Here is a 26,662-nt window from a genome sequence, read left to right on the forward strand (position 1 = left end):
CTGCACCAGAGCCGCCCCGCGGTATCTTTCCGCTCCGCCCCGCCCGCCACCGACCTGCGCCATCCAGAGCACCACGTCCCACGGGACGCCCACACGACAGCAGCCGCTTCCTGGCTTCCTGGTTCACTGCCGCTGCAGCCGTTGCCAGCGAACACTGAGGCTTCCGGCCTAGGAAGTCCCAGGCTTCAGTTAGGCCGAGGCACAGCCGCACTTCCCCGCCCAGGACGTCCGACCCGGAGCCGCCACCGCCGCCTCTATCCCCGCCACGCCTCACCGCCGCCTCTATCCCCGCCACCCCTCACCGCCGCTGCCGCCGCCTCCTTCGCCGCACTTCCCAGGGCTACACTCACACCGTCCCCACCTACCTCTGCTTCCTCGGAGACCTCCGACTTCTCAGACCGCTGCCGCCGATGAACTTAGCTGCCACGCCCACGACGTCGAACGCGACCCCGACGCTACGCACGCTGGCGCCGACGCTGACGCCGACGCTACGCACGCTGACGCCGACGCCGACGCCGACGCCGTACAGGACGCTTTGACGCTGACGCTCACTGACACTGCATCTGTGACAGCGTCTGCGTTGTAACGTCGTGTATGGCGTCGGTGTCGGCGTCGGCGCCAGCGTGCGTAGCGTCGGGGTCGCGTTCGACGTCGTGGGCGGGGCAGCTAAGTTCATCGGCGGCAGCGGTGAGGAAGGAAGTGGCGGCGGCGGTCTGAGAAGTCGGAGGTCTGCGAGGAAGCAGAGGTAGGTGGGGACGGTGTGAGTGTAGCCCTGGGAAGTGCGGCGAAGGAGGCGGCGGTGCGGGGTGGCAGGGATAGAGGCGGCAGTGGCTGCTCCGTGCCGGGCATCTTGGGTTGGGAAGTGCGGCTGTGCCTCGGCCTCACTGAAGCCTGGGACTTCCTAGGCCGGAAGCCTCAGTGTTCGCTAGCAGCGGTGAACCAGAAGGCCAGGAAGCAGTGGCTGTCGTGTGGGCGTCCCGTGGGACATGGTACTCTGGACGGCGCAGGTCGGTGGCGGGCGGCGGCGGCGGCGCGGAAAGACTGCCGCCTCTATCCCTGCCACCCCGCACCGCCACCTCCTTCGCCGCACTTCCCAGGGCTACACTCACACTGTCCCCACCTACCTCTGCTTCCTCGCAGACCTCCGACTTCTCAGACCGCCGCCGCCACTTCCTTCCTCACCGCTGCCGCCGATGAACTTAGCTGCCACGCCCACGACGTCGGACGGGACCCCGACGCTACGCACGCTGGCGCCGACGCCGACACCGACGCCATACACGACGTTACAACGCAGACGCTGTCACAGATGCAGTGTCAGTGAGCGTTAGCGTCAAAGCGTCCTGTACGGCGTCGGCGTCAGCGTGCGTAGCGTCGGCGTCAGCGTCGGCGCCAGCGTGCGTAGCGTCGGGGTCGCGTTCGACGTCGTGGGCGTGGCAGCTAAGTTCATCGGCGGCAGCGGTCTGAGAAGTCGGAGGTCTCCGAGGAAGCAGAGGTAGGTGGGGACGGTGTGAGTGTAGCCCTGGGAAGTGCGGCGAAGGAGGCGGCGGTGCGGGGTGGCAGGGATAGAGGCGGCAGTGGCTGCTCCGTGCCGGGCATCTTGGGTTGGGAAGTGCGGCTGTGCCTCGGCCTCACTGAAGCCTGGGACTTCCTAGGCCGGAAGCCTCAGTGTTCGCTGGCAGCGGTGAACCAGGAGGCAAGGAAGCAGTGGCTGTCGTGTGGGCGTCACGTGGGACATGGTACTCTGGACGGCGCAGGTCGGTGGCGGGCGGGGCGGCGCGGAAAGACTGCCGCCTCTATCCCTGCCACCCCGCACCGCCGCCTCCTTCGCCGCACTTCCCAGGGCTACACTCACACCGTCCCCACCTACCTCTGCTTCCTCGCAGACCTCCGACTTCTCAGACCGCCGCCGCCACTTCCTTCCTCACCGCTGCCGCCGATGAACTTAGCTGCCCCGCCCACGACGTCGAACGCGACCCCGACGCTACGCACGCTGGCGCCGACGCCGACACCGACGCCATACACGACGTTACAACGCAGACGCTGTCACAGATGCAGTGTCAGTGAGCGTCAGCGTCAAAGCGTCCTGTACGGCGTCGGCGTCGGTGTCGGCGTCGGCGTCAGCGTGCGTAGCGTCGGCGTCAGCGTCGGCGCCAGCGTGCGTAGCGTCGGGGTCGCGTTCGACGTCGTGGGCGTGGCAGCTAAGTTCATCGGCGGCAGCGGTCTGAGAAGTCGGAGGTCTCCGAGGAAGCAGAGGTAGGTGGGGACGGTGTGAGTGTAGCCCTGGGAAGTGCGGCGAAGGAGGCGGCGGCAGCGGCGGTGAGGCGTGGCGGGGATAGAGGCGGCGGTGGCGGCTCCGGGTCGGACGTCCTGGGCGGGGAAGTGCGGCTGTGCCTCGGCCTAACTGAAGCCTGGGACTTCCTAGGCCGGAAGCCTCAGTGTTCGCTGGCAACGGCTGCAGCGGCAGTGAACCAGGAAGCCAGGAAGCGGCTGCTGTCGTGTGGGCGTCCCGTGGGACGTGGTGCTCTGGATGGCGCAGGTCGGTGGCGGGCGGGGCGGAGCGGAAAGATACCGCGGGGCGGCTCTGGTGCAGAGTCCGGGGTCAGCGGCGTCGGGCGGCCGGGAAGGAAGCAGCAGGTAGGGGCGGCGGTGCTGACGTGATGGGCAGCCGCGGCGAAGGCGGCGGGGCCTCAGTGACGCTGGGGCGGCAGTGAAGCAGGCGGCTGTGGCTCTGCGTTGGGCAGCAGAAGAGAGAGAGGGCGCGGTGGCGGCTTGAGTTGGCCGTGGCGTGGGCATCAGGTGGGCAGTACGGATTAACAGGTTGGGTCCGGACACGTCACAGCAGTCGTAATCTACTAAATGAAGGGGAAGGAAGCTAGGCAGGCAGTTGCGAGGGGGTTTTCTCTAGCTTGGAGAGTGCCCCTTGCCCTGGCTTTAGGCTCACAGCCTGTGGGCGTCATTTGTCAGATGCTTGGGGGCGCACGTTTGATGTGGGAGTTCAGTTTCTGCTTGGGGTGTCTGTGGCCTGTGTTCCAGCGTCTGGATTGGAACTCTGGATCGTTTCCAATTCCAGCTTTCCTGCTGAGGTGTGTCCTGGGGAGATAGCAGGTGATGGCAAGTGTCTGGGTACTTGTCAGCCCCATGGGAGACTGAGTTCCTGGCTCTTAACTTTAGCCTGACCCAGTCCTAGCTGCTGCAGGCATTTAAGGAGTGGGGGAGTAAATGGGAGAGCTCCATCTCTTTGCCTCTTAACCAACTAAAGTTAAAATTCTTCCAAAGTGGGTGGTTTCTATGTATTCTTAAGATTTATTTCAGAGGCAGATATTCATACCCATGCATGTACATGCACACACGCACACACGCACACACACACACACACACACACACACGGCAAGAAACAGCCATAAAGAGGATTCTCATCTGCTGGTTGACTTCCCAATTCCCACAACTACTGGGCCTGAGCCTGGCTGAGTTGAGGACTGGAGAACTCATTCCGTGTTCCCAGCAAGGGTGACGGGTACCCAAATGCCTGAGTCCTATCCACTGCCCTCCAGGTCCACATTACAGGAAGGTAGACGCAGGAGCCAGAAACAGCTCCCCGATTTCTTGAGCCATCACAATTGCCTTCCCCATCCACCTTAACAGGAAGCTAGAGTCAGGAGCCGGAGGTGGATACTGAACCCGGGTTCTTCAGGGTTGGGATGCAGGTGACCTTAATTGGCTTGGTAACCAAGATTTCAAATCCTTGTCCCTCTGAATTCGAAAAACCATGACAGTTTAGCAACAGTTTAAAAAAGGAAATTAAGAACTTACAATGTGTTTTAATTTCATTTCCTTCATATATTTATTTCTCTGCATATACTCTTTACCTTTTTCATGTGTACACACATTTTATGTAAATACTTTGGTACTCTGTGGAGCTTCGTGATGTAGCTTTTTTTTTTTACCATATCCTGTTTATAGTTAATACATTTCAATAATTCTTACTTATTGAATGTACCTTATTTTCTTAGTTCTGTACTGCGTTTTTGCAGTTTGTTTGGCAAATGGGTAAGCGGTGATGTGGGGAACAAATGGATGTGCGTCGGTTTTCTTTGTATGTCTTTTCTTTTTTTCTTTTAATTAGTGTTTAGCAGACTCAGTGTGTTTTGTAGACACAGCTGTAAGAACACCATGATATTGCCTTCCTCCCTCCCCCTTTCTCCTTTCCACTGTGTTTCCTTCTTCTTTTTCTTTCTGTCTTTGGTTTAGATTTTGAGCCAGTTTTCAAATTACATTACAGTAAAAAGGCTTAATACTTCACTAGATAAGTTTAGCGAGTAAAAAACAAAATTATACCAGTTTAGTGAGACTATAGACACCGAGTGTAAACAGTAATTGAACGGAGAAATGAGCGTTTCATCCCTCTGTGGTAAATCTTTAAGTAGCTGTAGATCATTGAAACTGTGGTAGGATAACATTTTTAACCATCGGTTTCACAAAGGCATAAAACAAAGTTTTACAAACTGTATTCGCATCAGTACTGATACACACAAACATTTCTTTCTGTTCGATTCCCTGAGATTCCTCCCAGCAGCGTCTAAGTGTTCCCCTTTCCCCACATCCATGCCAGCACTTGTTCCTCTGTTGTTTGGATTTCAGCCATTCTAATAGGGGTAAGGAGATACCTCATTGTGGTTTTGATTTGAGTTTCCCTGAAGCCTGGAGATGTTGAGCATTTTTTCATATGGTTGTTTGCCATTTGTATTTGTATTTCTTCTTTCTGAGAATTGTCTCTTGAAGTCCTTTTCCATTTCCGAACTGGATTGATTTTGTTGTTGTTGACTTTTTTAAGTTGCATGTGTATTTGGGATATTAATCCCCTGCAACTATTTTTTCCGTTCTGCTGTACGTCTCTCCACTCTAATTGTCATGTGCTTTGTTTCTGAGTTTGATATAGTCCTGTTTCCTTAGTTTTGCTTTTGCTGCCTGTGCTTCGGGGGTTCCCATCCAAGAAGTTGTTCCCACACCATCGTCTTTGAGTGTTTCCCCACGTTTTCTTCTAGCAGCCTCATAATGTCCATAATGTCAGGTCTTAAATTGGGTCCTTGATGTATCTTCAGTTGATTTTTGTATGTGAAGAGAGATATGGATCTACTTTGGTTCTTCTACGTATATGCATTCAGTTTTGCCAGCGCCATTTTGAAAATATTATCCTTAATGCCACTGTGTGGTCTGAGCACTTTTGTCAGAAGTCAGCTGGCTGTCTGTATGCAGATTAAATTCTGGGCTCTCTCGTCTGTCCCATTGAGCTACGCGTTGGATTTTATGCCATTACTAAGCTGTGTTAATTACTGTAACTTTGTAGAATACTTTGAAATCGAGCATTATGATTCATCCAGGTTGGGTTTTCTTGTTCCAGATCACTCCAACTGTTTGTGGCCTTTTGTGATTCCACATGAATTTTCTTTCAAGATTTTACTTATTTGAGAGGTAGAGTTACAGACAGTGAGAGGGAGAGACAGAGAGAAAGGTCTTCCTTTCCCGGGTTCACTCCCCAGATGGCCGCAACGTGCAACATATTATTGTTGCTATACCCTATTCAGCCATGTTGGATCTGTTCTGTATTTTCTTGGAAATGAGGTTATTTTTTCAAAGTGTGTTAGTATTTGTATACCTTTAGTATTAAGGCCTATATGTAACTTACAGATCCCTTTGTCTATACCTTACTTCTTGACAGTGAAAAATGGGGGAGAAACACAGAGGATATACAAACAGCATTTGAAAAATTTTAAAAAATCTGATTTACCATCAAGCTATTCTTCAAACTAGCTGTATTTTTTATTTCATTTAAAAAAAGGAAACCAGCACTTCCTACACTGAATTTAATCAGATAAAGCTTTTCTTTCATTGTGTGAACTCACAGGCTCGTTATCGTTTATTCAGCAAATCTTTGAGGGCCTAAGTACCCCACTTCCACTGGTAGCTCTTCAGAAATTCACATTTTTGCAGGTGAATCACACAAAACGATGTTTTTGGTATAGTCTTGTGAATAAGTATGGATTCTCTGTATAAATTTTCTTGGGTGGCGGATAACTAAGTGGGAGTGTGGAGCAGAGAGAATCAATTCTTTTTCAGTTTCCTGTGGGCGCATTTCCTTTTATTAAATTATAATCAGTCAGAATTTTATTAAATTATAATCAGTCAGAAGCATGGGGACGTGAGCAACTGCTTGCTTTAGTTTTGAGTAATGCATCTCTGTAGAATCAACAGGTGCAGTGGCATACAGGAAAGGACTTTGGAGACCAGAACAGTGTCTTCCTCTAAATGAGTTCATTGTTTGTATCAGCACAGTATTCTTGTGCACTAAGTTTACACTACTTTTGTCATATGCTGTTTTTTTCTATTCGTCCTACATTTTAAATTGAAATGTTTCTTGTATTTTTTTAGTATTCTTTAAGTTCCTTATTTTGGTGAAATTATTAAGTGGACACCTTTAGATTTTCCTAACATCTTGTGACTCCATAGACACTCTATGGTATTTTAATTGATTTTCAGTCTTTTTTTCTATTGACACTGGCAGTTTTGCACAGACGCTATGATATGTTCTTGGTGCATTAATAGGTTGGTTTGAAAGTCCATGATGCATCAGTTGTTTTTGCGCAAATTTGCATTTTTAAAAACAAGCGTTCATAGTAGAACTGGATTGTTATTTTTCAATTTGTTATCTTCTGTGGAATAGAAACCACCAAAACAGGTAGTGAAATACGCTTTTGCATTTTTTATGCACCTTAGGTTCTTGTTGTCTAGAATTGTCACAAAAGCCTTGTAGCATTTTAATGATTGGGTAAATTGAAGAAAAGTGAGATTGTCATGCTTAGGGAAAATACAAGTTTTCTTTAACTGTGCATCTCAGTATTCAGTGTGTATGTTGATCAACTGAGGGTCTTGTTAACATGCATATTCTGCTTAGCACTCCAGGGCTGGGGCCCAAAACTCTGCCTTTGAACAAGATCCCAGGTGACGGCCATGCTGCTGGCTTCGTTTGAATATACGAATTAGTGTAAACTGTGAGTTCATTTCTGGTAGCCTCATTTGACAATGATGTGAAATCAACCTCAGTGTTTTTTTAGCCTAATATACCCAAAGTACTATCATTTCAACATTTAATTGATATGCTGAAAACTGTTAAGAGATTTCTTTAGTTTTTTTGGACCAAAGTGTTTAAAATCCAATGTATATTTTGCATTTACAGCCCATTTCAGCTTGGACTAGTCACGTGTAGTGTGTCCAGCATGTCACCCAGGATTGGTAGTGGCCACCTGCTGGGCCAGTACAGTGCTGGAGTATACTATCTAGATCAGCCACTCCCTTGTGGTTCTATAAAAAAAAGTTTCATGTGCCTCATTTCTGCTCTACTCTATTTATGCAAAGCAAGGTCGGGATTGATAGGACCTTGAGTTATAGGGTGCAGCTCGTTTTAATTTTATTCTTTGTAAGTGCACATTCATTATAGAAGACTTGGACAATACAGGGAATGGAGGAAAAATCAAATTACATCAAATCCGGTCATTGAGTCAATTGCTACTTTTCCCCAGGAGGAAATTTTTATGCCATGAAGTACTAGGGTTGTATAAAACCTTTCCAGATCACTTTATAAAACTTGTTTTATACACTTGTATTTAGTATTTACATAGTGGATTCAGCAGAAGGTTGATGTTGACAGTGTCAGTCTGAGAGGACTGACCAGGAGTACTTTTAGTGTTCAGGGAATAGTAATACTTACCTTTACCCTTAACTAATATGTGATGTAATCTTTTAGTTAGGTTTAAGTTTGAGTACCTCTACTTGGACGACACTGGGCACACTCCTGCGTTTTTGTATATGTTTTCTTGGGAGTGTTACAGATTTGACTGACATCCTGTATATATAATACTTTTAAAGCAGTTAGTTAAATGCTTGGTCATTAATGCCATAAATTATTAGATATACTCTTACTCAACTGGATGTGCAGTGTCAAGGAGCAGTCATTTGTCATTATTTGGGACACTGACACCCAATCTTGGAATATTGGAATGCCTATTTTGCAAGATCTGGTTCCACTCCCATATGCTGGGTGAGGTTGGATCACTTCCACATATGTGGTATACCTGGCTTGAATTCCTACCTTAGTTTTCCTCACCATCATCTCCCTAGACCCACAAGTAGTGTGATTTGCATATACATTAAGTAGTCGAGTTAACACCCTGGGGCCCAGCCATCTAATGCCCAGCAGTAGAACTAACGCTTGACAGCAGAGACGGTTCTACCTGCTGTTAGCAAGACATTCAGTGTGTGTATATTTGACATAGGTACGTAGTGATGGAACAAGGACAGGCGCCTCAGCCACTTTAGGTTTCTGTGACCCTTACCTTCTCTCAAGGGACCAATTTAGTCTCTCAGTGTGGTGTTCTCCACCCCACCCCCTGCATTATTCCCCATGTTTGGAAGCCAGGGGGCCAAAACTTGAAAAACTTGTATGGAGAAGGTTACCTCTGTTTACTGCCCCCCACCCCCACCCCTAGTGCACCGAAGATATAAAAAGGTCCAGCCTATTGGGGTCTGGGCACTCTGCTGTGTATTGTGTGTGTGTGTGTGTGTGTGTGCGCGCGCGCTTGTGCTTGTGTGCTAGCTGTTGGTCACCCATCTCTGCAGATTTGTTTTCTTTGGATAAGCTTTGTCTGGCTGTGAGTTCGTATTCTGTCTTTTCTCTGATCTGCACCCTTTTGCTTATATTTGGTGCCCCATGTGAGAAATAGAGGGAAGGGCCAGCATCTTGTCCCAATCTGCCGATCTCGTATTCTCTGGGTGAGAGCTGTGACCCCCCCACCTTTCATCTGGACAAATCCTTCCCCTTTTTAGTGCCTCCACCCACCCCTAACCTTCTCTTTCCTACAATCTCCTTTTTCCCTTCTGACCTGGAAGGCCCTGAGAGACGCCTCTCCAGAACATTTTCTCACTCCCGCTTGCACTTCTCATTTGGAGCGAATTCACAGCCAGAGCCTTTGCCTGATCTCATCGCTACATGCCCACATCGGACCTAGTTCTCAGCCCATCAGATTGGTAAGAGAGGTCACTCTCACCTCAGGCATGCTGGGGCGATGCTCGTGACCAGTTCATCCCCCCTCGGAGGGCCTGGGTGTTTAGTTGGTTTCTGTCGCTGCCTCCTGTTAGAGGACTCAGGACTTAGGTGCTCGGTTGAGGTGATTTTTTTTCCCAGGGAAACCCTGCTAGAAGAACCTCTTCCCTCAGACCGTAGTTTGCTTAATCCATGGGTTCCAAATTTCAGCTCCCCTCTGGCCTGCCTCTGCAGACTTGCACAAGCTGGGCCTGAAGGGGGAGACAAAGCCAAAGCGATTATTCCACCTCAGCACGAATTTGGTGTTTTTTTTTTGTCTCAAAATTCTCCAAGATTTTAATAACTTCACACAGAGAAAAGGCAAATGGTCAGAAGCCCCTATTCCAAGCCTTTTTCCTCCATTGGGGTCAACGTTGCTCACTCTAATTTCTCATGGAGGAAGAAGGCCTGGAGCCACCCCTTAAATCGTCAGCCTGCCCACCCCTCCTTTCTCCCACACCTGAGAAGCTGGCCTTTCAGGAACACAACCCTTTACGCACTCCATTCCCCCTCTTTCTCTGGTGCCTCCTTTTCCCTCTCCACTGGCAACAAGGAAAGTTAGCACCCTTCCAGCCTCTTCTCCCCGGAATTCTCTTTATCCTGCTCTTCCTGAGGGAGATCAAACTCTCTGTAAGCTCTCCGCCCCTCCCTCATATCCTCCTCTCTGAGATCCTGGCCCGGGAGTGTGACCCTCCTCCCTGCCCACCCCAGGGTCCTCCCAAGCGTCCATCTGGTGATTCCTGTCTGGCCAACCCACCTGATTCCCCTTCATTAAGCCCCCCTGAGGTCAGCTTTTCTCATTCCAAGCCCAAAAACCAGAGAAACACTTGGAATCTCCCCTAGAACCCTCGACTTTCCCTCCCACTGTTCTCTCAGGGATGCTGCAGCCTCTGGACCATGACCCTCTCCTTACCCTTCCCCCTGTCTGGCTCTTCCCCACTCCTGTCACTGGCAGCCAAAACTGGCTCTTTCCTCTCTTTCTGATCTCTCCTCTCCAGTCTCCTCTGCCAGTCCCTCCCCCTGGATGTAGAAAGATAGTGTAAAGGCTAGCAGAATGTGTATTGGCTCTGGAAAGCTCTGCACCTGAGACATGCCAAGCTCCAAAGACAATGCACTGTAAACTTCAACTAGGAGCCTTTCTCACGTGTGCCCACCTTCTCAGGGTCCATGTGGTGCTCAGCACCTCCCCCAACAAGAGCTTAAGAAAGGACTCTGCCTGCTGCTCAGATGCAATGAAGCCTGACTTCAGCACCACCACCCACACTCCCACATGCCACCCTCTGTCCCACAAGCTAAGCCCCTGCTCTCTTTACGGTCCCCCCCTTTCTGTCCTAATTAAAATAGTCTTCTCTACCCGTCGCTTCCCTGCTCCTATGAACCCAAAAATCCTGAAACTTAATGTAATGGAGCTGCATCTCACACTGCTCCTCTCACATCTAAATTCTCTCTTGCACAAAGACAGAACCTCTTTTCCAGCCATCTCTAATAATATGTTTCGCAGAGCTATCAAAACAAAACAAAACAAAACAAAACAAAAAAAAACAAAAAACTGAGGAGCAGGGGTGAGTCCTGAGCAACTGTGTTCCAAAGAATGCTCCATGCCTAGTCGCCTTCCATCTTTTCCCCTCCCTTGTCTAGTGGCAGACAAAAATCTCTCTGCTAGTAACAAACTGTTCTGTCACTCTCCTGTACTGTGTCATATGTGTGCATGTATTGTATGTCCACATGGGAAAATTTATTAACAGCTCTCTGTTTCAATTGGGTTACACTTGTGTTAGACATTTGAGAAGTATTTCCAACTATATGTACTCTTAACATTGGTTGAAGGCATTGGACCTTTCGGTAAATGTTTTCATAAGTTATTTGACAGCTGAAATGTTTGCTAAGTTTTCACGGGATTTTAAGTTATTGACAGTAAGCAGTCTGGAAATCTGACTTGTTCCCTCATTTCTCTAGTCTCTTCAAGATGGGGAACTGATTCTATTCTGCAGGACTCCCCATCAGGGTGTACAGTTTGATCTTCAGACCTTATATTAGACAGTTTCGATAGGGTGGTCTCAAGGTTTTGATCTTACATAGAAGAACATAGCTCTCCTCATTGGCATCATCTTACCTCACAGGAAGAATATTGTCGTAATATGCCTGTGACCGTAGATTGCTAGCTCAGGCCACCAAAGATTAGCGACGGGATTGAGCGCCCCCTTGGCTGCCATTCCTAAAGGCTGCTTCTGGGTTCTACTTTAACAGAGACCAGGAGAAAGAGGAGCGAGTGAGGCAGCAATAGCAATGTAAAGTTAGGTGGCAGGCCAGTTAATGGCCACTTTACACCATGATCTGCCATCAAGGAGACCCAGCCAGGCCAGTCCACCCTTGAATGGCACCTGTTTAGAAAATGAGGGGTCAGGGCATTGGGCAAGTAGCTGTCATGAAGAGCCCTGTCGGCTGTGACAAGAGCCAGGCCACTGGAAAACGGAACTGCCCTCGGGGTTGAAGGACTCCTGGGTCAGAACCGCAGACCCTGTTGGCCCCAGGCTAAAAAGCGTTTCCCTCTGCCCAGCTCCCAAAGTAACCACCGCCATCAGGAGGACAGCCTCGGGTCAGCACCAATCAAGGCAGATGCCACTTCTTCAATACTAACTTCCTATTCAGGCCAGCCCTCCTCCCCGGCCAACAAGGTAATGGAAGTCAACGGGGTGTCTTCCCCAAGGGGATTCACATCTCCCTTACTATGTCTCATGCAGGGCTACATGTGAAGAGACAGGCAGGTCTGGACCTCACAGATTCCTTGGCCATGCCTTAAAACACACCTGCTTATTACTGAACCCCGTCTGTCAGTTTCCATTTGCATCTCAGTAGGAAAACTCCCTCCTTTCTTAGATCCTGTAACAATGACTGTGTCCTGTGGCTTGCACCTTGTGTTTCTAATCTGCTTGTTAGACACCCTACACATGGAGTGGTCAGGCATAAACCTGTCTTCGCATTAACTGGACAGGACTCTTTCTTTCCTATATCCCCCATTGTCCTCATTTTGGCATCATTCCCACCATGGGCAATGTTTCTGGTTTGTCTTTTTATCCTCGTAATCGTTAGCTGCTATTCCTACCATGTACAACATGTACATGTTTCAGAAGCCCTTACAGGAGGCTGTGACTGCTGTAGCTCGAGCCGTCACGCAGGAGCAATACAAGGCTGCTTGTTCTCTCCTTCTCCAATCAATCTGATCCAGTGTATAGATACCCTGCCCCACGTCTACACCCCGTATCAGCAGGAAGTAGCCAGAAAGAAACCAGCGCCCCGCTTCCTTATCTATACTCAAAATCAGGATTGATGGAACAAGGACAGATGTCTCAGCCATTTTAAAAAACTCCTGGTTACTCATGCCTTCTTTCAAGAGACCAGTTTCATCTCACATCCTGTTGTTCTCCCCTCCACCCCCCACCGCCTGCATTCTCCCTAGGTTTGGAAGCCAGGAGGCCAAACTTGAAGAACCTGTATAGAGATGCTCGTCTCCACCTGCTACCACCCACACCCACCATTAGCCCACCTAAGATTTAAAAAGGCCCTTCCTACTGGGGTCTGGGCCATCTGCCACGTGTTCAGTCTGTGTGCTCGCTGGCAGTTGGTCCAACTCTGGGACTTTCTTTTCTTTGACTAAGTTTGATCTGGCTGTGAGTTTGTATTGTGACTGCTGTGGATCTGCACCCTTTCCCCTGCATTTGGTGCCCAGTGTGAGGAGGCACTGCTCTGTTTAGTCTTTACTTCAATGTTTGTATGACAATATGTCAGAAACAACCTGACGCTTGGCAGCTTCTGCAAGGTTCTGGCCTGTTCTGCAGTCTGTTTGGTGTGTGTGTGTGGGGGGGCGGTGCTGATAGTCAAAAAGCAGACTAATACTAGTAAAAATATGTTTCTCTGGGGTGTTTTGCATAGGATGCAAAGTGATGAAAAAACTTTTTTGCACTTAATGGTTGGGTTTTGAAAAATGGTTTTTTGGTTTTATTTATTTAAAAGACATAAAGGCACAGTACAGATAGTGACAGAGTGACGGGGGCCTGGGGTTCTTCCATCCACTGGTTCGCTCCCTAAATGATTGCCATTGCCAGGGCTCGCCAGAGCAAAAACCTTGAGCCTGGAATTCCATTGAGGTCTTCCGTGTTGGTGGGAGAGCTCGACTATTGAGACATCTGCTGCCTTGCTGGGCACATTAGCTGGAGGCTGGATCAGCAGTGGAACAGCTGGGACTCGAACCAGTGCCCTTATGGGATGCTGGCCTCATAGGCGGCGGTTCATCTGCTGTGCCTCAGTGCTAGCCCAAGTGAGGAGCAGGTTTGCAGACAGTTTCCGGGTTCATGGAAGTATCTACCTGTTGATTGTGAAGAGATGCATTCTGGTTTGGGATGGCTAGGGAAGTAGGAATGTAGAGTGAGGTAAGTTGAAAGGAGTAGGGTTCTCTGTGACCTTCTGCCTTCTCCTGAGGTTTTCTGTTGGTTTCTGTTCCTGCTGTCTCTTGGCCCTTGGATAATCAAAAGCATTTGTGTTTAAGGCTGAATACACAAGTACCTGAATCTGTTATCATGAGACACTGAATTGACAAAGGCTACCGAGTGTTCATGCACGCAATTTCCCTTTTTAAAGCTCTAGGATTATTGATTTAAGTTTCACATGGTTTTTAAATAGAGTGTGTATGACTTTAGTTAATATTTTAGCCCTCCAAATGTCCCATTTAGTTGGATCTGGACTAGTTTTATACATGCCCGCATGTAAATTTTTAAGCTTTGCTATCTTGTTCACAGTGCATAGATTCTCACGCAGAGTTGTCATTTTGTTACCCAAGCCTAAATGTAATTTAGGTTTTAATTTGTCTCCTATTTAAGCCCAGATCTACTTTCGTTAAATCTAATTTCATGGCTTTTCCCGATTATCATATTCTTTTTTATCTCTGATAAAATGAAATTTAATTGTGAAAACTGAAAGGTTTGAAAAATAGTCACATCTTTAGATGGCACAGAGATCTCTGCCCATTGGTCAAAGTCTTTATATAATAAATATGTAATATAAAGCTTTTATATTGACTTTTACTTGATCTGCATTTTTCTTACAAGTACAATAAACTTTCTAATGTACTTGGTTTCATTTTTTGCTTACGAAGCTTTATGTGTCCTGCCTCTGTGTTTGCATAAGTGTTTGTAACTTTTTGTCACTCATTGACTGAAGCTATATGTGGGGACATGCCTGAAGAATGGCTTCCTTGTTGTTGTTAAAATTTTCTTCATTTTGGCCAGCGCCGCGGCTCACTAGGCTAATCCTCCGCCTTGTGGCGCTGGCACACCGGGTTCTAGTCCCGGTCGGGGCGCCGGATTCCGTCCTGGTTGCCCCTCTTCCAGGCCAGCTCTCTGCTGTGGCCATGGAGTGCAGTGGAGGATGGCCCAAAGTACTTGGGCCCTACACCCCATGGGAGACCAGGATAAGTACCTGGCTCCTGCCATCGGATCAGCGCGATGCGCTAGCCGCAGCGCGCCGGCCGCGGCAGCCATTGGAGGGTGAACCAACGGCAAAGGAAGACCTTTCTCTCTGTCTCTCTCTCTCTCTCTGTCCACTCTGCCTGTCACAAAATTAAAAAAAAAAAAAGATTTATTCATTTGAAAGGGAGGATTACAGAGAGGCAGAGAGATTGAGAACGCTGGTTCATTCCCCAAAGGGCTGCAGTGGCCAGAGCTGTGCCGGTCCAAAGCTGGGATCCAGGGTTTCTTCTGGTCTCCCGTGTGGGTGCAGGGCCCCGAGGATTTTAGCCATCTTATACTGCTTTTCCAGGTCATAGCATAGAGCTTGATTGGAAGTGGGACAGCCCGGACTCAAACCAACACTGCAGGCGGCGGCTTTACCAGTTTTGAAACAGCGCGGGCCCCGGGAATGGTTTCTTGAATTACGTGTGTGTGTGTGTGTGTGTGTGTGTGTGTGTGTATGAATAATAGAGCAAGGTTTTTATCCACTGATTCACTCGCTGGATGACCACAATGGCCAGGCCAAAGCTAGGAGCCAAGAACCCAATCCAGATCTCCCACATGGATGGCAGGAGTCCAAGCACTGGGGTTGTCTTCTGCCCTCCCAGTTGCATTAGCAGGGAGCTGAATCAGAAGCCAAAGAGCCAGGATTCAAAACCTTAAGTCCCATATGGGAAGCTGGTGTCCCAAATGCAGCTTAACCCTCTGAACCACACCTCCAGATCCACTCAGATTTATCCAGTATCAGACAGAATCTACTTTGTATTACTGATCATTAATCTCCTTTTCACACAACATTTGCACTAGTAATGTCTCAGCGAATGCTGATAAATTGGTGTTTGGAAAGCAATATGGAAATAGATCTCAAGAATGCAAGGTGCAAAAGGAAGATTGAGCCAAGGGATCAGAAGATTGTTTCTCAGGCCATAATTTATATCCTGCAAGAAAGCAGAATTAGCAGACAACAGGTATGCCCATGTGTTACGGAGTAACGATTCCATGTTGTCTGTTGGCAATGGTTTTTCATGAGGGGCTTTTCCATGAGCTTTCTGAAGTTCACATGCATGGATTTAAAAAATAAATTGCACCTGCAAGTGGCCCCAAGTGATGACCTGATTGGCAACAACCAGGAGAGTCAAGATATAAGTTTGAATCAAAATGTCATCACCAACAGCCGTACATCAACTCCCAAGAGAATCAAGTTAAGAAAAAGACTCAATTTAAGCTCAAGTCATAGTCCAAAACTGATTAACAAAAAGGTGAATTGCTCAGGAATGAAACCAGAAGCATGCAATATATTTCAATATGTGAAAAAAATTGCACCAAAGTAAATATGTAAATGTCATTTTCCACAAACTTCAGCAAATACTCTTGTACTTTTAATTGTTTTAATCTTTGTTGGAACATAAGCTCTCTGAGAAGGCAGAACATTTTGTTTTGTTCAACAGGGTGTTAGAAGTGCCTAGCACATAGTGTGTGCTCATAAACATCTGTCAGCTTTATTGAAACACAGAATTAGCCCCAAGCCTCGCGTTAAATACAGTTAGTTAGATGGTTCTGTATTGAAAAACAGTGCAGTCCTAGGTGCAGAAAGAAATTTGTTCCAATTTTCTAATCTCGTGTAACAAGTCATCCCAGACGTTGTGGTTTAAATGGTACTTATTAATTTCCCAGTATTTGAGGGATGGCTGGGTGGTTCTTACTTGGAGTTCTTGTGTGTATAGTCTGGTGGTGGCTGGGCTGATGGTTCCTTCATCATGAGGCTGTTGAAAGCTGGCAGAAAGTAACCATTTCTTCCTCCAGGTGGTGTCTCCACTTGGCTCACTTCTGCTTCCTCACAACATGGGCAGTAGGAGTGATTTCTTACACCATAGCTGGATCCCCATAGAGCCAGTGTTAGGAGAGGCCCAGGTGGCAGCTGTCTTGCTGCCTTAGAAGCCTTAAGATCATTTATGCATGTTCCAGGAAGGAAAGGATTCATCTACTCACAGGATGTTAAACTCATGATGTTATTGACAAAGTGACCTTCTGAACAGAATGCCATGGAAAATATGGAGCAAATAGTGTTGAACGGTAATTAAGAGTGAAACGGTGTGTCTGGTTAGGTTGCCTTGGGCAAGCCCTGACTTCACCATACACCAGTTCTCTTTGACACATCTTGGCCATTTCAGGTTCAGTTTCTCACCCATAATAATGAATAAGCCCATTCAAATTGCATCGTTAGATTATTCTGCCATTAGGCATGTTTTGGTGGAACATTTTGAGACTCATTGTAAAAGGAACATGGAAGCTAACATAATCAAACTAATTTGGAATATTGTTTTTCTTGTCACTTTGACCACTAAATAACTCTAAAAGTGGAATGAACCAGTGATTGGTTGGTCTTAAGTTTTAGGAATGTAGGGAGATGATCCTTCTTGTCTTTGGCCTTGGGTGCATGCATTACGGTGCAAAAATGCTGCAAAATCATCCCATCCCTGACTTTCTTGAAGTTTACTATTAGATAAATTTATTACAGATCAGTCCTTACTGATATTTAGATCTCTGTTCTTTAATGCTAGAAGTGTACTCCTCAGTGAGCCTGAAGAAAATTCTACTTCTTTGCAATGAATTCTGCTACCACTCCAGATTCATCCTGTTAGCCATCTGATGCAACGTTGAATGAGTTTTCTGAATCAATGCTGGTTTCTTGGAAGCCGAACCATGTAAAGGCTTTCAAAGTTAGAACCTGTACCTGTTGTTCTTATGAAGCCAGGCAGGGTCCGTTGATTGGCTTCTGGATATGTGAAAGTGAAGAATTTGGAGATTGCTTTTGGGACCATTTCCTAATCTTATGCTGAAGCATCAGTTCTGTTTGTCCTGAGGTTATTTCAGGTAGTTAATAGATCTGCCTTCTCTTCATTTCACTTGATCTTAGACAGCAAGGCATTCTGATTGTTGAGCGTTACTGTGTTTTTATCTTTTTTCTTGTTATCTCTACATTCTTCTGTAATGATGGAGTGTCAGAAGAGGCTCACCGAAATAAAAATCAAAGGACTGTTTTCATTTTCTAGTACTACCTTGTAGATCGTCTGTTCACATAACCATCAGTATTCCACCTTCTTCTTGGCATATTATGAGGGAACCATGAAAGGTTTTAAAAACTCATAAGAGCATTCAAGTGCAAGTCATTCTTAACAATGGCAAGGAGATAGATGTTGTTGTTTTCCAGTTCTGAAGAAGGTAGACTTCCAAAATGTTTAAGGTGTGCTGGGAATATTATAGGAGATGAAGATCGACTTTTCTGCACCTGGTCGTGAATGTTTTTCAGACCAAGGATGTGATTTCTGTTCCTCCTGCCTCGTTCTTTTAAATGCTGTAGTCGTTTTCAGTCTTCCTCAGTGAATGTTCTTACTCCCATCTCCCCATACGTTCCACCCAGTATCCGTGTTGACCCACATTTTTTTGCCTTTAAAGAGAGTTACCATCAAGGAGGATGAGCAGACCAGAGTCATTGTTGTGGCCAGATTCATGAGGAGTGGTAGGAATCTAAATGATAATTGTGTACACACAGGTCACCATGGGTGCCTTGTGAATAGTATTTCCAATGTGGAATGAAGAGCATTACAGTCTTTTGATAGAACACAACACAACCAGAGTACTCAGATACAGTTGTCTCTAGAGATTCACATGTGGGAACTTACCACAAGAAGTGGTAGAAAAATGTGACTGCAAGATCTTAGTGTAGGCTTTGAAAGTAACGTTCACAGTCATTTCAGTGTTGCTGATGGGAAAATTACTCATGAGGATACGCAGCATTTAGAATGAGTATTTTATAAAACCTAGTAACTCAAATTTCGAGACAATTCGTGATGCAGGAGTCATTCCAAGTATTATGTTGTCGTTGTCCATTCATGGAGACGTGCATGGAATCAGGAGCCTGAAAAGAGTGATGGTCTCTTTAAGATCCTTCAGTGGGGCAACCAAACTTTGCTTTCATTATGGAAACAGTTGTAAAGGACAGTTTCTTACTTCCCAAATTTCGTGTCATGGGGCTTCTTATTCATGTCAGTCATGAACTCTGGGAAGTGACAACAATCCCAGTTGTGAGTAAAAGGCCCATGGAAGTGACACAGATTTGGGAAAGCCGAGAATTTGTTTGGAAGTTGAGATAAAGAATGGACTCTGGGTATATCAGATGTTTCATACTTTGTTTTTAAAAACAGAATAGTTAACGTGTTTGTAGGAATAGATAGCATGTGAGGATTCAAACTTGACAACACACGTTAGATGTTTTTGTAAAAGCTGCTTTGGTTTTCAGTCGTTTACTCTATTTCACTGCCTTTCCACTCTTGTAAATTAACTATTCAACTGCTACACAGTCTTTATAACTTTATGTTTTACATAATTATAGTCTGTGCTGCTTCATAGTAAGACTGTACTCCACCCAAATTAGAAGCAGTCGAAGAAATTAATTCAATAGCAGTCAAATTCACGTAAGTGAATGCTGGAGGCTCAAGGATGTGTAAGTACTGATTTGGCAACATCTAATGCTGGAGGCTCAAGGATGTGTAAGTACTGATTTTGTGCTGCTGGCACAAAACTTCTCTTTATTTGTATTATTAGAAGGATATAGTATAAGTCTTTGTCAATGAAATCCTCAGAAAGGAGGTGATTAAATAGAACTAAGTACTTCCTCAACATACATACCACTTACTTGCTGATCGGTATCGGGAAATACTGAAACTGGCTTCTCATGAAACTTTTGGTCCCGGGGAACAAGGTCTTGTAGGTCCATCTCATTAAAGATTTGTTTAGTTGAAAGGCAGAGTTGACAGGGAGATCTTCCATCTGCCATTTCACTCCCCAAATGGCCACAATGGAGAGCGTTAGGCCAGGCCAAAGGCAGAAGCCTGGAACTGCATCCGGGTCTCCCAAAGTGGTGCATGGACCCAAACACTTAGGCCTCATCAACTGCTTTCACTGGCAGATTAGCAGGGAGATGGAATGAAGTGGAGCATTGGGACTCGAACCTGTGCTCACATGGGATGCTGGCATTGTGGGCTGCGGCTTAACTGACCGTGCCATAGTGCCAGGTCATATCAGGCCCATTTCTAAAACATTGGAGATGTTTTGGGAAAATCACTTTGGTCAGACCTGCTCGGTAAAGCAATCCCAACAGAGTTCCTTTCCTCTGCTGCTTCACTGCTCGACTGCCTGCAACTGCTGGGGCTGGGCCAGGCCAAAGCTAGGAGCCGGGAACTCAGTCCAAGCCTCCCACGTTGGAGGAAGGGAACCAGATGATTGAGTCAACATCTACTGCCTCCGTGTGTGTGCATTAGCAGGAAATTGAATCGAAACTGGTGCTTGGTCATGTATGGAATTTGGATTTCAAACCAGGATTTGGTTCCCAACTGCATCACGTACTCTAATCTGTCATTAAAAATGTTGTAATCTGTGTATGCCTTCATTCTCCTTCTGTTTTCTCCGTTGCAGCCTTACACTTCTAGTCATCTACGAGACCCTCATCCACCCAGTTTCCACCATTGCACCACCATCCCTCCTACTCTATGTTAGCTTCAACCTACTTGAGGGCCTACATACTTGCCTCCCACTCTGTCCTCTCTGTATATCCTCCCATTCCTTCTGGCCCACCACGTTGGACTCACTTTCCTCATAACCTCGAACCCTTGGGGAGAGCCTCAGGTGGCCACTGGGCTCACAGCCCAAGAATGTCCAGAAGATTCTACTTGTTCTTCCTTCCTCATTGTACCCCCCACCCCATCCCAGCTTAGGTGGCAACTAAGGCAGGGATGCCTGTGCCTACCCATCTGCCAAGACTCCCTGTAGCACCTGCTCCTCAGCTGTCTACCTGGCCAGCCTGCACCCTTCCTTGGAGCTCTAGAGCCCCTCAGACCAGGATGGTTTCAGGCCCTTGCTGGGTGGGAGCTCATCCACCTACCCCTCTGGATGGGCAGTGGTTGTAGGTTTTGAGGCCACAGTGCATTTGGTATTATGTACTAGGAGCATAAGGACTACTAGCTGCATGGAGCTGAGGTCAACAGTGGGCTCCCAGCCATGTCCACCTTCTCAGTGCCCCCATAGCCGTGTATGGTGGCATCTCCAGCAATACACCGCCCCTCCCATCAGTGAGCAGACAGCCTCATGGGCTCCTGAGGGACCACGGCCACCAGCAGGTATGGTCTCTTATGTTTATTTATTTATCTCTCTCTCTCTCTCTCTCTCTCTGTGTGTGTGTATGTGTGTGTGTGTGTGTGTGTGTGTGTGTGTGATTTTTTAAAAATAAGCATTAGTTGATGTTAAAACAGAGAAGGGAATGGTTGTTTTTCTGTCTTAAAAACTGTTCAAAAGAGAAAGAAGAAAACAGGCATGTACCAGTTCAAACAAGAACAGATCCCATAGATGGATCAATCCCTGTATTCCTGCAACTCCTGGAACATGACCAGGCTGAATCTGAGAACCAAGGCTTTGAAGCACAGTTCAGGTCTCCCAAGTGGGCAGATGTGAGATAACTACTGGAGTCAGCATCAGCTGTCTCACTGGAACCATGTTTGTAGGAAGCTGGAATCCCAGGATGAAACCCAGAATTAAACCCAGGCACTGTCTTATTGGACCTACATAGGCCTCTTCCTAGCCTCTTAACTGTTTGGCTAACCGCTGCAAGGATGGTTCCCCTCTTCTTTGTCCCCTTCGTGCATGCCTGTAAGGAATGAGTTCCTTACATTTTCATCCTGTAGTTACTAACTCAGTAATGTGCCAAGTACTTTACTGCTGTATTCTATCATTCTAATAATTTTCAAGATTTCTTCCATAAAAAAGGTTAAAAAGTGGAAGAAAGGAATCAGTTAAGGTTTTAAAATTTAATAAAAGAAGAAAAGTGTGACTCCACTGAACATTTGGCCAAATATATGATTCCAAGGTGAATGTGGATGCCTTTCTTGTCCTAATGAAACTGAAACAGTTGGGGCTGTCCTTTTGTTTGTACAACTTAGATTTGAGAGGCTGATGCCTGTGTCCTCAAAGTATGACATTTCAGTTGTCAAATGTAGCTACGCAAAGATTTCAGAAAATGATAACCTCGGGGAGTAGTAAATATGTGTGTCCCTGACAGCGGTTTCGTTTAGTTGTGTTTTGATGAGTGGAAACCATACATGAAAATTGATTGCAGGAAATAACTTATGATATCCTTGCTTTTAGTAACATACATATAAAGTAATGGAGATTTGATTTATGGTAACGATTCTACAATCATATATGTGGGCCTGACCTCTTTGCTTTAAGCAGCTACTGCATAGAGATGCAAGCACCTTCATTGAAGCATTGAAGTTAAAAGTCATGTTAGTATTCTTGTCTGCCACTTCTTAAATATATTCCTTTCTCTGTTGTGCCTGTGTAGTTAGTGCACAGAGTGGGAGAAAATGATTTAGAAAGTGTTTCTTTTAGTTTCTGAAAGACAGTGTGTATAATTGTTGTCATTTCTTTGAATATTTGGCATAATTCACCTCTAAAACCATCAGGGAGTAGAGAGCTATCTTTCAGAAGATTTTGCCAAACTAAAAATTCTATTGCTTTGATATTTATAAGAATCATTAATTCATTTCATCTTGTTTAAGCTTATAGTTTATAGCTTTCAGGGAAATGTATTATTTCAGATAAAGTGTTAAGTACATAAAGCTCAGCAGAATTTTAGCTCACTGTCTTTCTTAAAAATATTTATTTATTTATTAGCAAGTCAGAGTTACAGAGAGATCTTCCATCTGCTGCTTTACTCACCAGATGGCCACAACGGCCAGGGCTGGACCAGGCTTGAGCCAGGAGCTTCCTCTGGGTCTCCCACGTGGGTGCAGAGGTGCAAGCACTTGGGCCATCTTCCACTGCTTTCCCAGGCCATAGCAGAGAGCTGGATCAGAAGAGGAGCAGCTGGGACCCAAACCATCACCTATATGGGATGCCAGTGTTGCAGGCAGCTTTACCTGCTACACCACAGCACTGGCCCCACTTACTATCCTTCTAATGTATATGTGGTGTGTGGCACCTCCATAATTTGTCTTCTTTTTTTCTTTATCATTGCAATAAAGATATATCAGTTTTGCTGACGCAGTTTTTGTGTTCACTAGTTTTTTGTTTTGTTTTCAATTTTAATCTGTTTCACTCTTTGACTTATTAGTTGCTCCCTTATGCTTGGCTTAGTTTATTTTGCTGTTCTTTGTTATTTTTTTAAACTAAAAATTATTGTTGAATAGATATCTTTCTTCTCTTCTAATAAATGCCTTTATTGCTATGAATTTTACTCCAAATACTGCTTAAGTTGCATCTGTATAACTCTGATACATCTGCATTTTAAATTTTTTAAAGTTATATCCTTTTCTAATTTATCTTGAGACTTCCTCTTTGACTTAGGGATTTAGAAGTGTATCGTGGGGCCAGCACTGTGGCCTAGCATGTAAGGCTGCCACCTGCAATGCCAGCATCCTATATGGGCACCGCTTTGAGTCCCGATTGCTCCTTTTCGTATCCAGCTTTCTGGCCTGGGAAAACAGTAAAGATGGGCTACGTCCTTGGGCCCCTGCACCGCATGGGAGACCTGGCTCCTGGCTTCAGATTGGCTCAGCTCTGGCTGTTGCTGCCAATAGGGGAGTGAACCAGCAGATGGAAGACCTCTCTCTCTCTCTCTCTCTCTCTCTCTCTCTGCCTCTCCTTCTCTCTCTATGTAGCTCTGCCTTTCAAATAAAATAAATAAATCTTTTAAAAAAAGGAAGTGTGTTGTTTTACTCCAAGATTGGAAGTTTTCCAGCTATCTTTGTAGTATTAATTTATAAATTAAATAAATTTACATCTAATAACATTCTTTATAGCATTTAGTTTCTTTAAAAAACTTTGAAAGTCTGTTTTATGATGAAGAAATGGGCTACATTGGTGAATTTCCTTACGGACTTAAAAAATGGGTCTTCTGTTATTTTTGGGTGCAGTATTCTAAAAACATCAATTATACCCATTTGATTGAAAGTTTGATGCAATTCTTCAATATCCTTAACTGATTGTCTTCTAGTCCTATCTGTTACTAACTGATGCGTCAACAATTACAAATAAAATTGTAAATATTTCTATTTCTCTTTCAATTTTCGTCAACTTTGCATAGTGAAGTTATGTTGCTATGTAATATGCATGTAGAATCATTTTATTGTTTTTTTTTTTAATTGCACCTTTGGGCAACATGCCATGACCCTTCTAACTCCTTCTAATTTTCTCTGCTCCAAATTGTACTTTCTCTAGTATTAATACAGTCGTTCAAATTTTTTGGATTAATGTTGCACAGGATGTATTTATTTACCCCTTTTACTACTTTATCTATTTCAATGTATTTGAAGTAAGTTTGTCATAGACAGCATCAGGAGGGGTCATTTAAAATAAAATCCTTTCTGAAAATTTCTCTCCTTCACTTGCTGTGTTTAGGCCAGCTGCATTCAACATACTCATTGATAGTTTTGGATTTAGCCCAATTTCATCATCTGTTTTTTGACATTGAACTCCTTTATTTCAGTTTCTCCTTTCTTGCTGTCAGGTGACTTGCATGGTTTTTCATTCCATTTTAATTTATCAGTTGTGATGTATACATTATCTGTTTCTATAGATTGTTAGTGACTGCCCTCAGAATTATAACACACACTTTCTTTTTCATAGGCTCGTAACAGTTTTGCCGTATCAGGGAGAAATTTTACCATCAGGTAGGTCCTTTCTTTTCTCTTCTATGTCATAGTTTTCTTACATATTCCACATATCCCAACAATCCACATTAAAAATTCATCAGGTGAATGTTATAATTTTTGGTTCAATCATTGAATCAATTTTGTTTTAAAAGATTTATTTATTTTACTTGAAAGTCACAGTTACACAGAGGGAGAGAAGGAGAGATCAGAGAGAGAGAGAGAGAGAGAGGTCTTCCATCCTTCCATCCCCTGGTTCACTCCCCGAGGACTGCAATGGCCAGAGCTGCCCCAATCTGAAGCCAAGAGCCAGGAGCTTCTTCCAGGTCCCCCATATGGGTGCCGGGGCCCAAGGACTTGAGCCATCTTCTACAGCTTTCCCAGGTCATAGTAGAAAGCTGGTCGGAAGTGGAACAACCGGGTCTCAAACCAGTGCCCATATGGGATGCCGGCCCTGTAGGAGGCAGCTTTATCTGCTATGCCACAGCACCGGCCCTCATTGAATCCATTTTAAAAACCTATTGGGGCTGGCACTGTGGTGCAGTGGGTTAAGTCTCAGAGAACGTGGCGGTGAGACGGTGTCACTAGTCAGGGTTAGGGCCTGGAACTCTTCCTCTCCTGCAGTGGAAGGCTGTGTCTTTAACTGTCAGTGTGATGACATCCGCCTTCCCAGAATGCACCTGTCACATCCAGGTCCAGGATGCGTGCTCGCACCCCAACACATTCGTGGAGCTACTCGGAGGGCGCACCAGCCGGAAGGAGCTGCACCTCCAGCGCGGATGAAGGCTGCCGTTTTCTCTCTTTCTCCGCGGAGCGCTGCACACCGGGAGCCAGGGACCGCTTGTGCGTGCTTTTCCCCGTGCAGAGCCGTCCACCTTGGTGCTTTCCTGCTCTCTATCTCCGACGTGTGCATGGACCAACCAAACCGTAGGTACCATTTTCGTTTTTTTCTCTTTTTCTTGTCCACGGGCAGTTCTTTGGCCCGCTCTTGTTGAGCATTTCTCTGTGCGGGGCAGCCCATCCTGGGCCTGAATGTGTGTGTGTGTTTCCTGGGTGCTACATAACCTCCTTCCTATTTGCACGTGGGGCCGGTCTGCATTTTGTGTTTCTGTCTTGGAAGGAGACAAGAGCCTGCACCAAATTTAATATAATCTGGGTTCTGGTTCGAGTCTCGGCTGCTCCACTTCCTATCCAGCTCCTGCTAGTGCCCCTGGGAAAGCAGCGGAGGATGGCCCCAGTACCTGGGCCACTACACCCACATAGGAGACAGGGGTAGAGACAGGCTCCTGGCTTCGCCCTTGCCCCTGGCCTGGACATTCTGGCCATCTGGGGAGTGAACCAGCAGGTGGAAGACCTTTCTCTCAGTCTCTCCCTCTCTAACCATGACTTTCAAATAAGTAAATAAATAAATCTTCAAAATCATTAATATGTTCATGGCCCACATAGTAGAACTCTGGGAAGTAAGCTCATGAAGAGTGAGGAGACTTTTCCCATCCCGCTCCTCTCCAGAGCCCCTGATGGAGGTTGGGATTCTCTGCCCCTGCTGCTTTGTCTAAAATTTTGGTCCGGAGTGATTTACCCTGTGAGCTCTTTTCTCCGACCAGGCTAGGAAAAGTTTTTGTTTTTGTTTTGAGTTTGTGCAGTGTTTTTTCACTTGTTACGCATATGAACTGATGATCTACAAGCTCCTTAGTGTGCTGGACTAGATGCCAGCGAGGTTATTTTATGTTCATGCCTGGTAACATCTTATTGAAAGTTGGACATTGTATTAAAAACTTATGAAGGCTCAGAATGATAATCTCATTGCCCAGAGATAATTCACTCTATCATAGACCAGGAAAATAGCATGAGGGTCATAACTCAATCTTTTGGGGTGGCCCTGTCTCGAGTCTGCATTTCCTTCCTTAGAAGAGTCTGGCTTCGTCTCCACCCCTAGGCTGTGGACCTCCAGGGATCCCAAGTGAAAATCAGCGACGTTTACCAACGCCTCCTGATGGCTGATTCTCAGAACCGTAAGTTGGCCTCTTACTAAAATGACCAAAACCTGCACTCCTCTTTCCCATTCTTTCTTCCCCTCTACGTCTTAGTCTGTTAACCTAATGTTGTAGTAGGAAAACTGGCATCTGGTCTGCTTGTGTTTTACTGTGACCTGCTGTTCTCCGGGATTTTGGTCCCTCAAGGTCTAGATGCTGGAAACTGGCAGTTAGCCTAGTGGCTCAAATGCCCACATCCCATGTCACGGTATCTAGTTTTGATTGCTGGCTCTGGCTCCTGGCTTCAGCTTCCTTTCAAGGCATACCCAGGGAGGCAGTGATAATGGCTCA

At 46.1% G+C, this 26,662-nt stretch overlaps 1 protein-coding gene across 9 annotated transcripts in view; it reads left to right on the top strand.

Moving 5' to 3' along the window:
- Positions 1–526: 526 nt before the first annotated feature.
- LOC149122095 (uncharacterized) overlaps positions 527–26,662 on the top strand; it is a 74,313-nt gene continuing 48,177 nt past the window's right edge. For 3 of the 9 annotated variants that reach the window (XR_016221049.1, XM_089313614.1, XM_089313615.1), the window contains exons 1-5: positions 2,125–2,253; positions 2,423–2,536; positions 24,316–24,359; positions 25,012–25,265; positions 26,275–26,350. Coding sequence is in view for 2 of the 9 variants with exons in the window: in XM_089313614.1 (XP_089169740.1) it covers positions 2,528–2,536; positions 24,316–24,359; positions 25,012–25,265; positions 26,275–26,339 (372 nt within the window). In the remaining 7 variants the exon portion in view is untranslated. Of the gene's footprint in view, positions 746–2,124; positions 2,254–2,422; positions 2,537–20,109; positions 20,811–24,315; positions 24,360–25,011; positions 25,266–26,274; positions 26,351–26,662 lie in introns of those variants that run through there. The other 6 variants (XR_016221050.1, XR_016221051.1, XR_016221052.1 and 3 more) reach the window with 5 other exon arrangements.

This window comes from Oryctolagus cuniculus, chromosome 15 (genome assembly GCF_051225735.1).
Source record: "Oryctolagus cuniculus isolate XC-2025 breed Fujian yellow rabbit chromosome 15, ASM5122573v1, whole genome shotgun sequence".
Lineage (NCBI taxonomy): Eukaryota > Metazoa > Chordata > Mammalia > Lagomorpha > Leporidae > Oryctolagus > Oryctolagus cuniculus.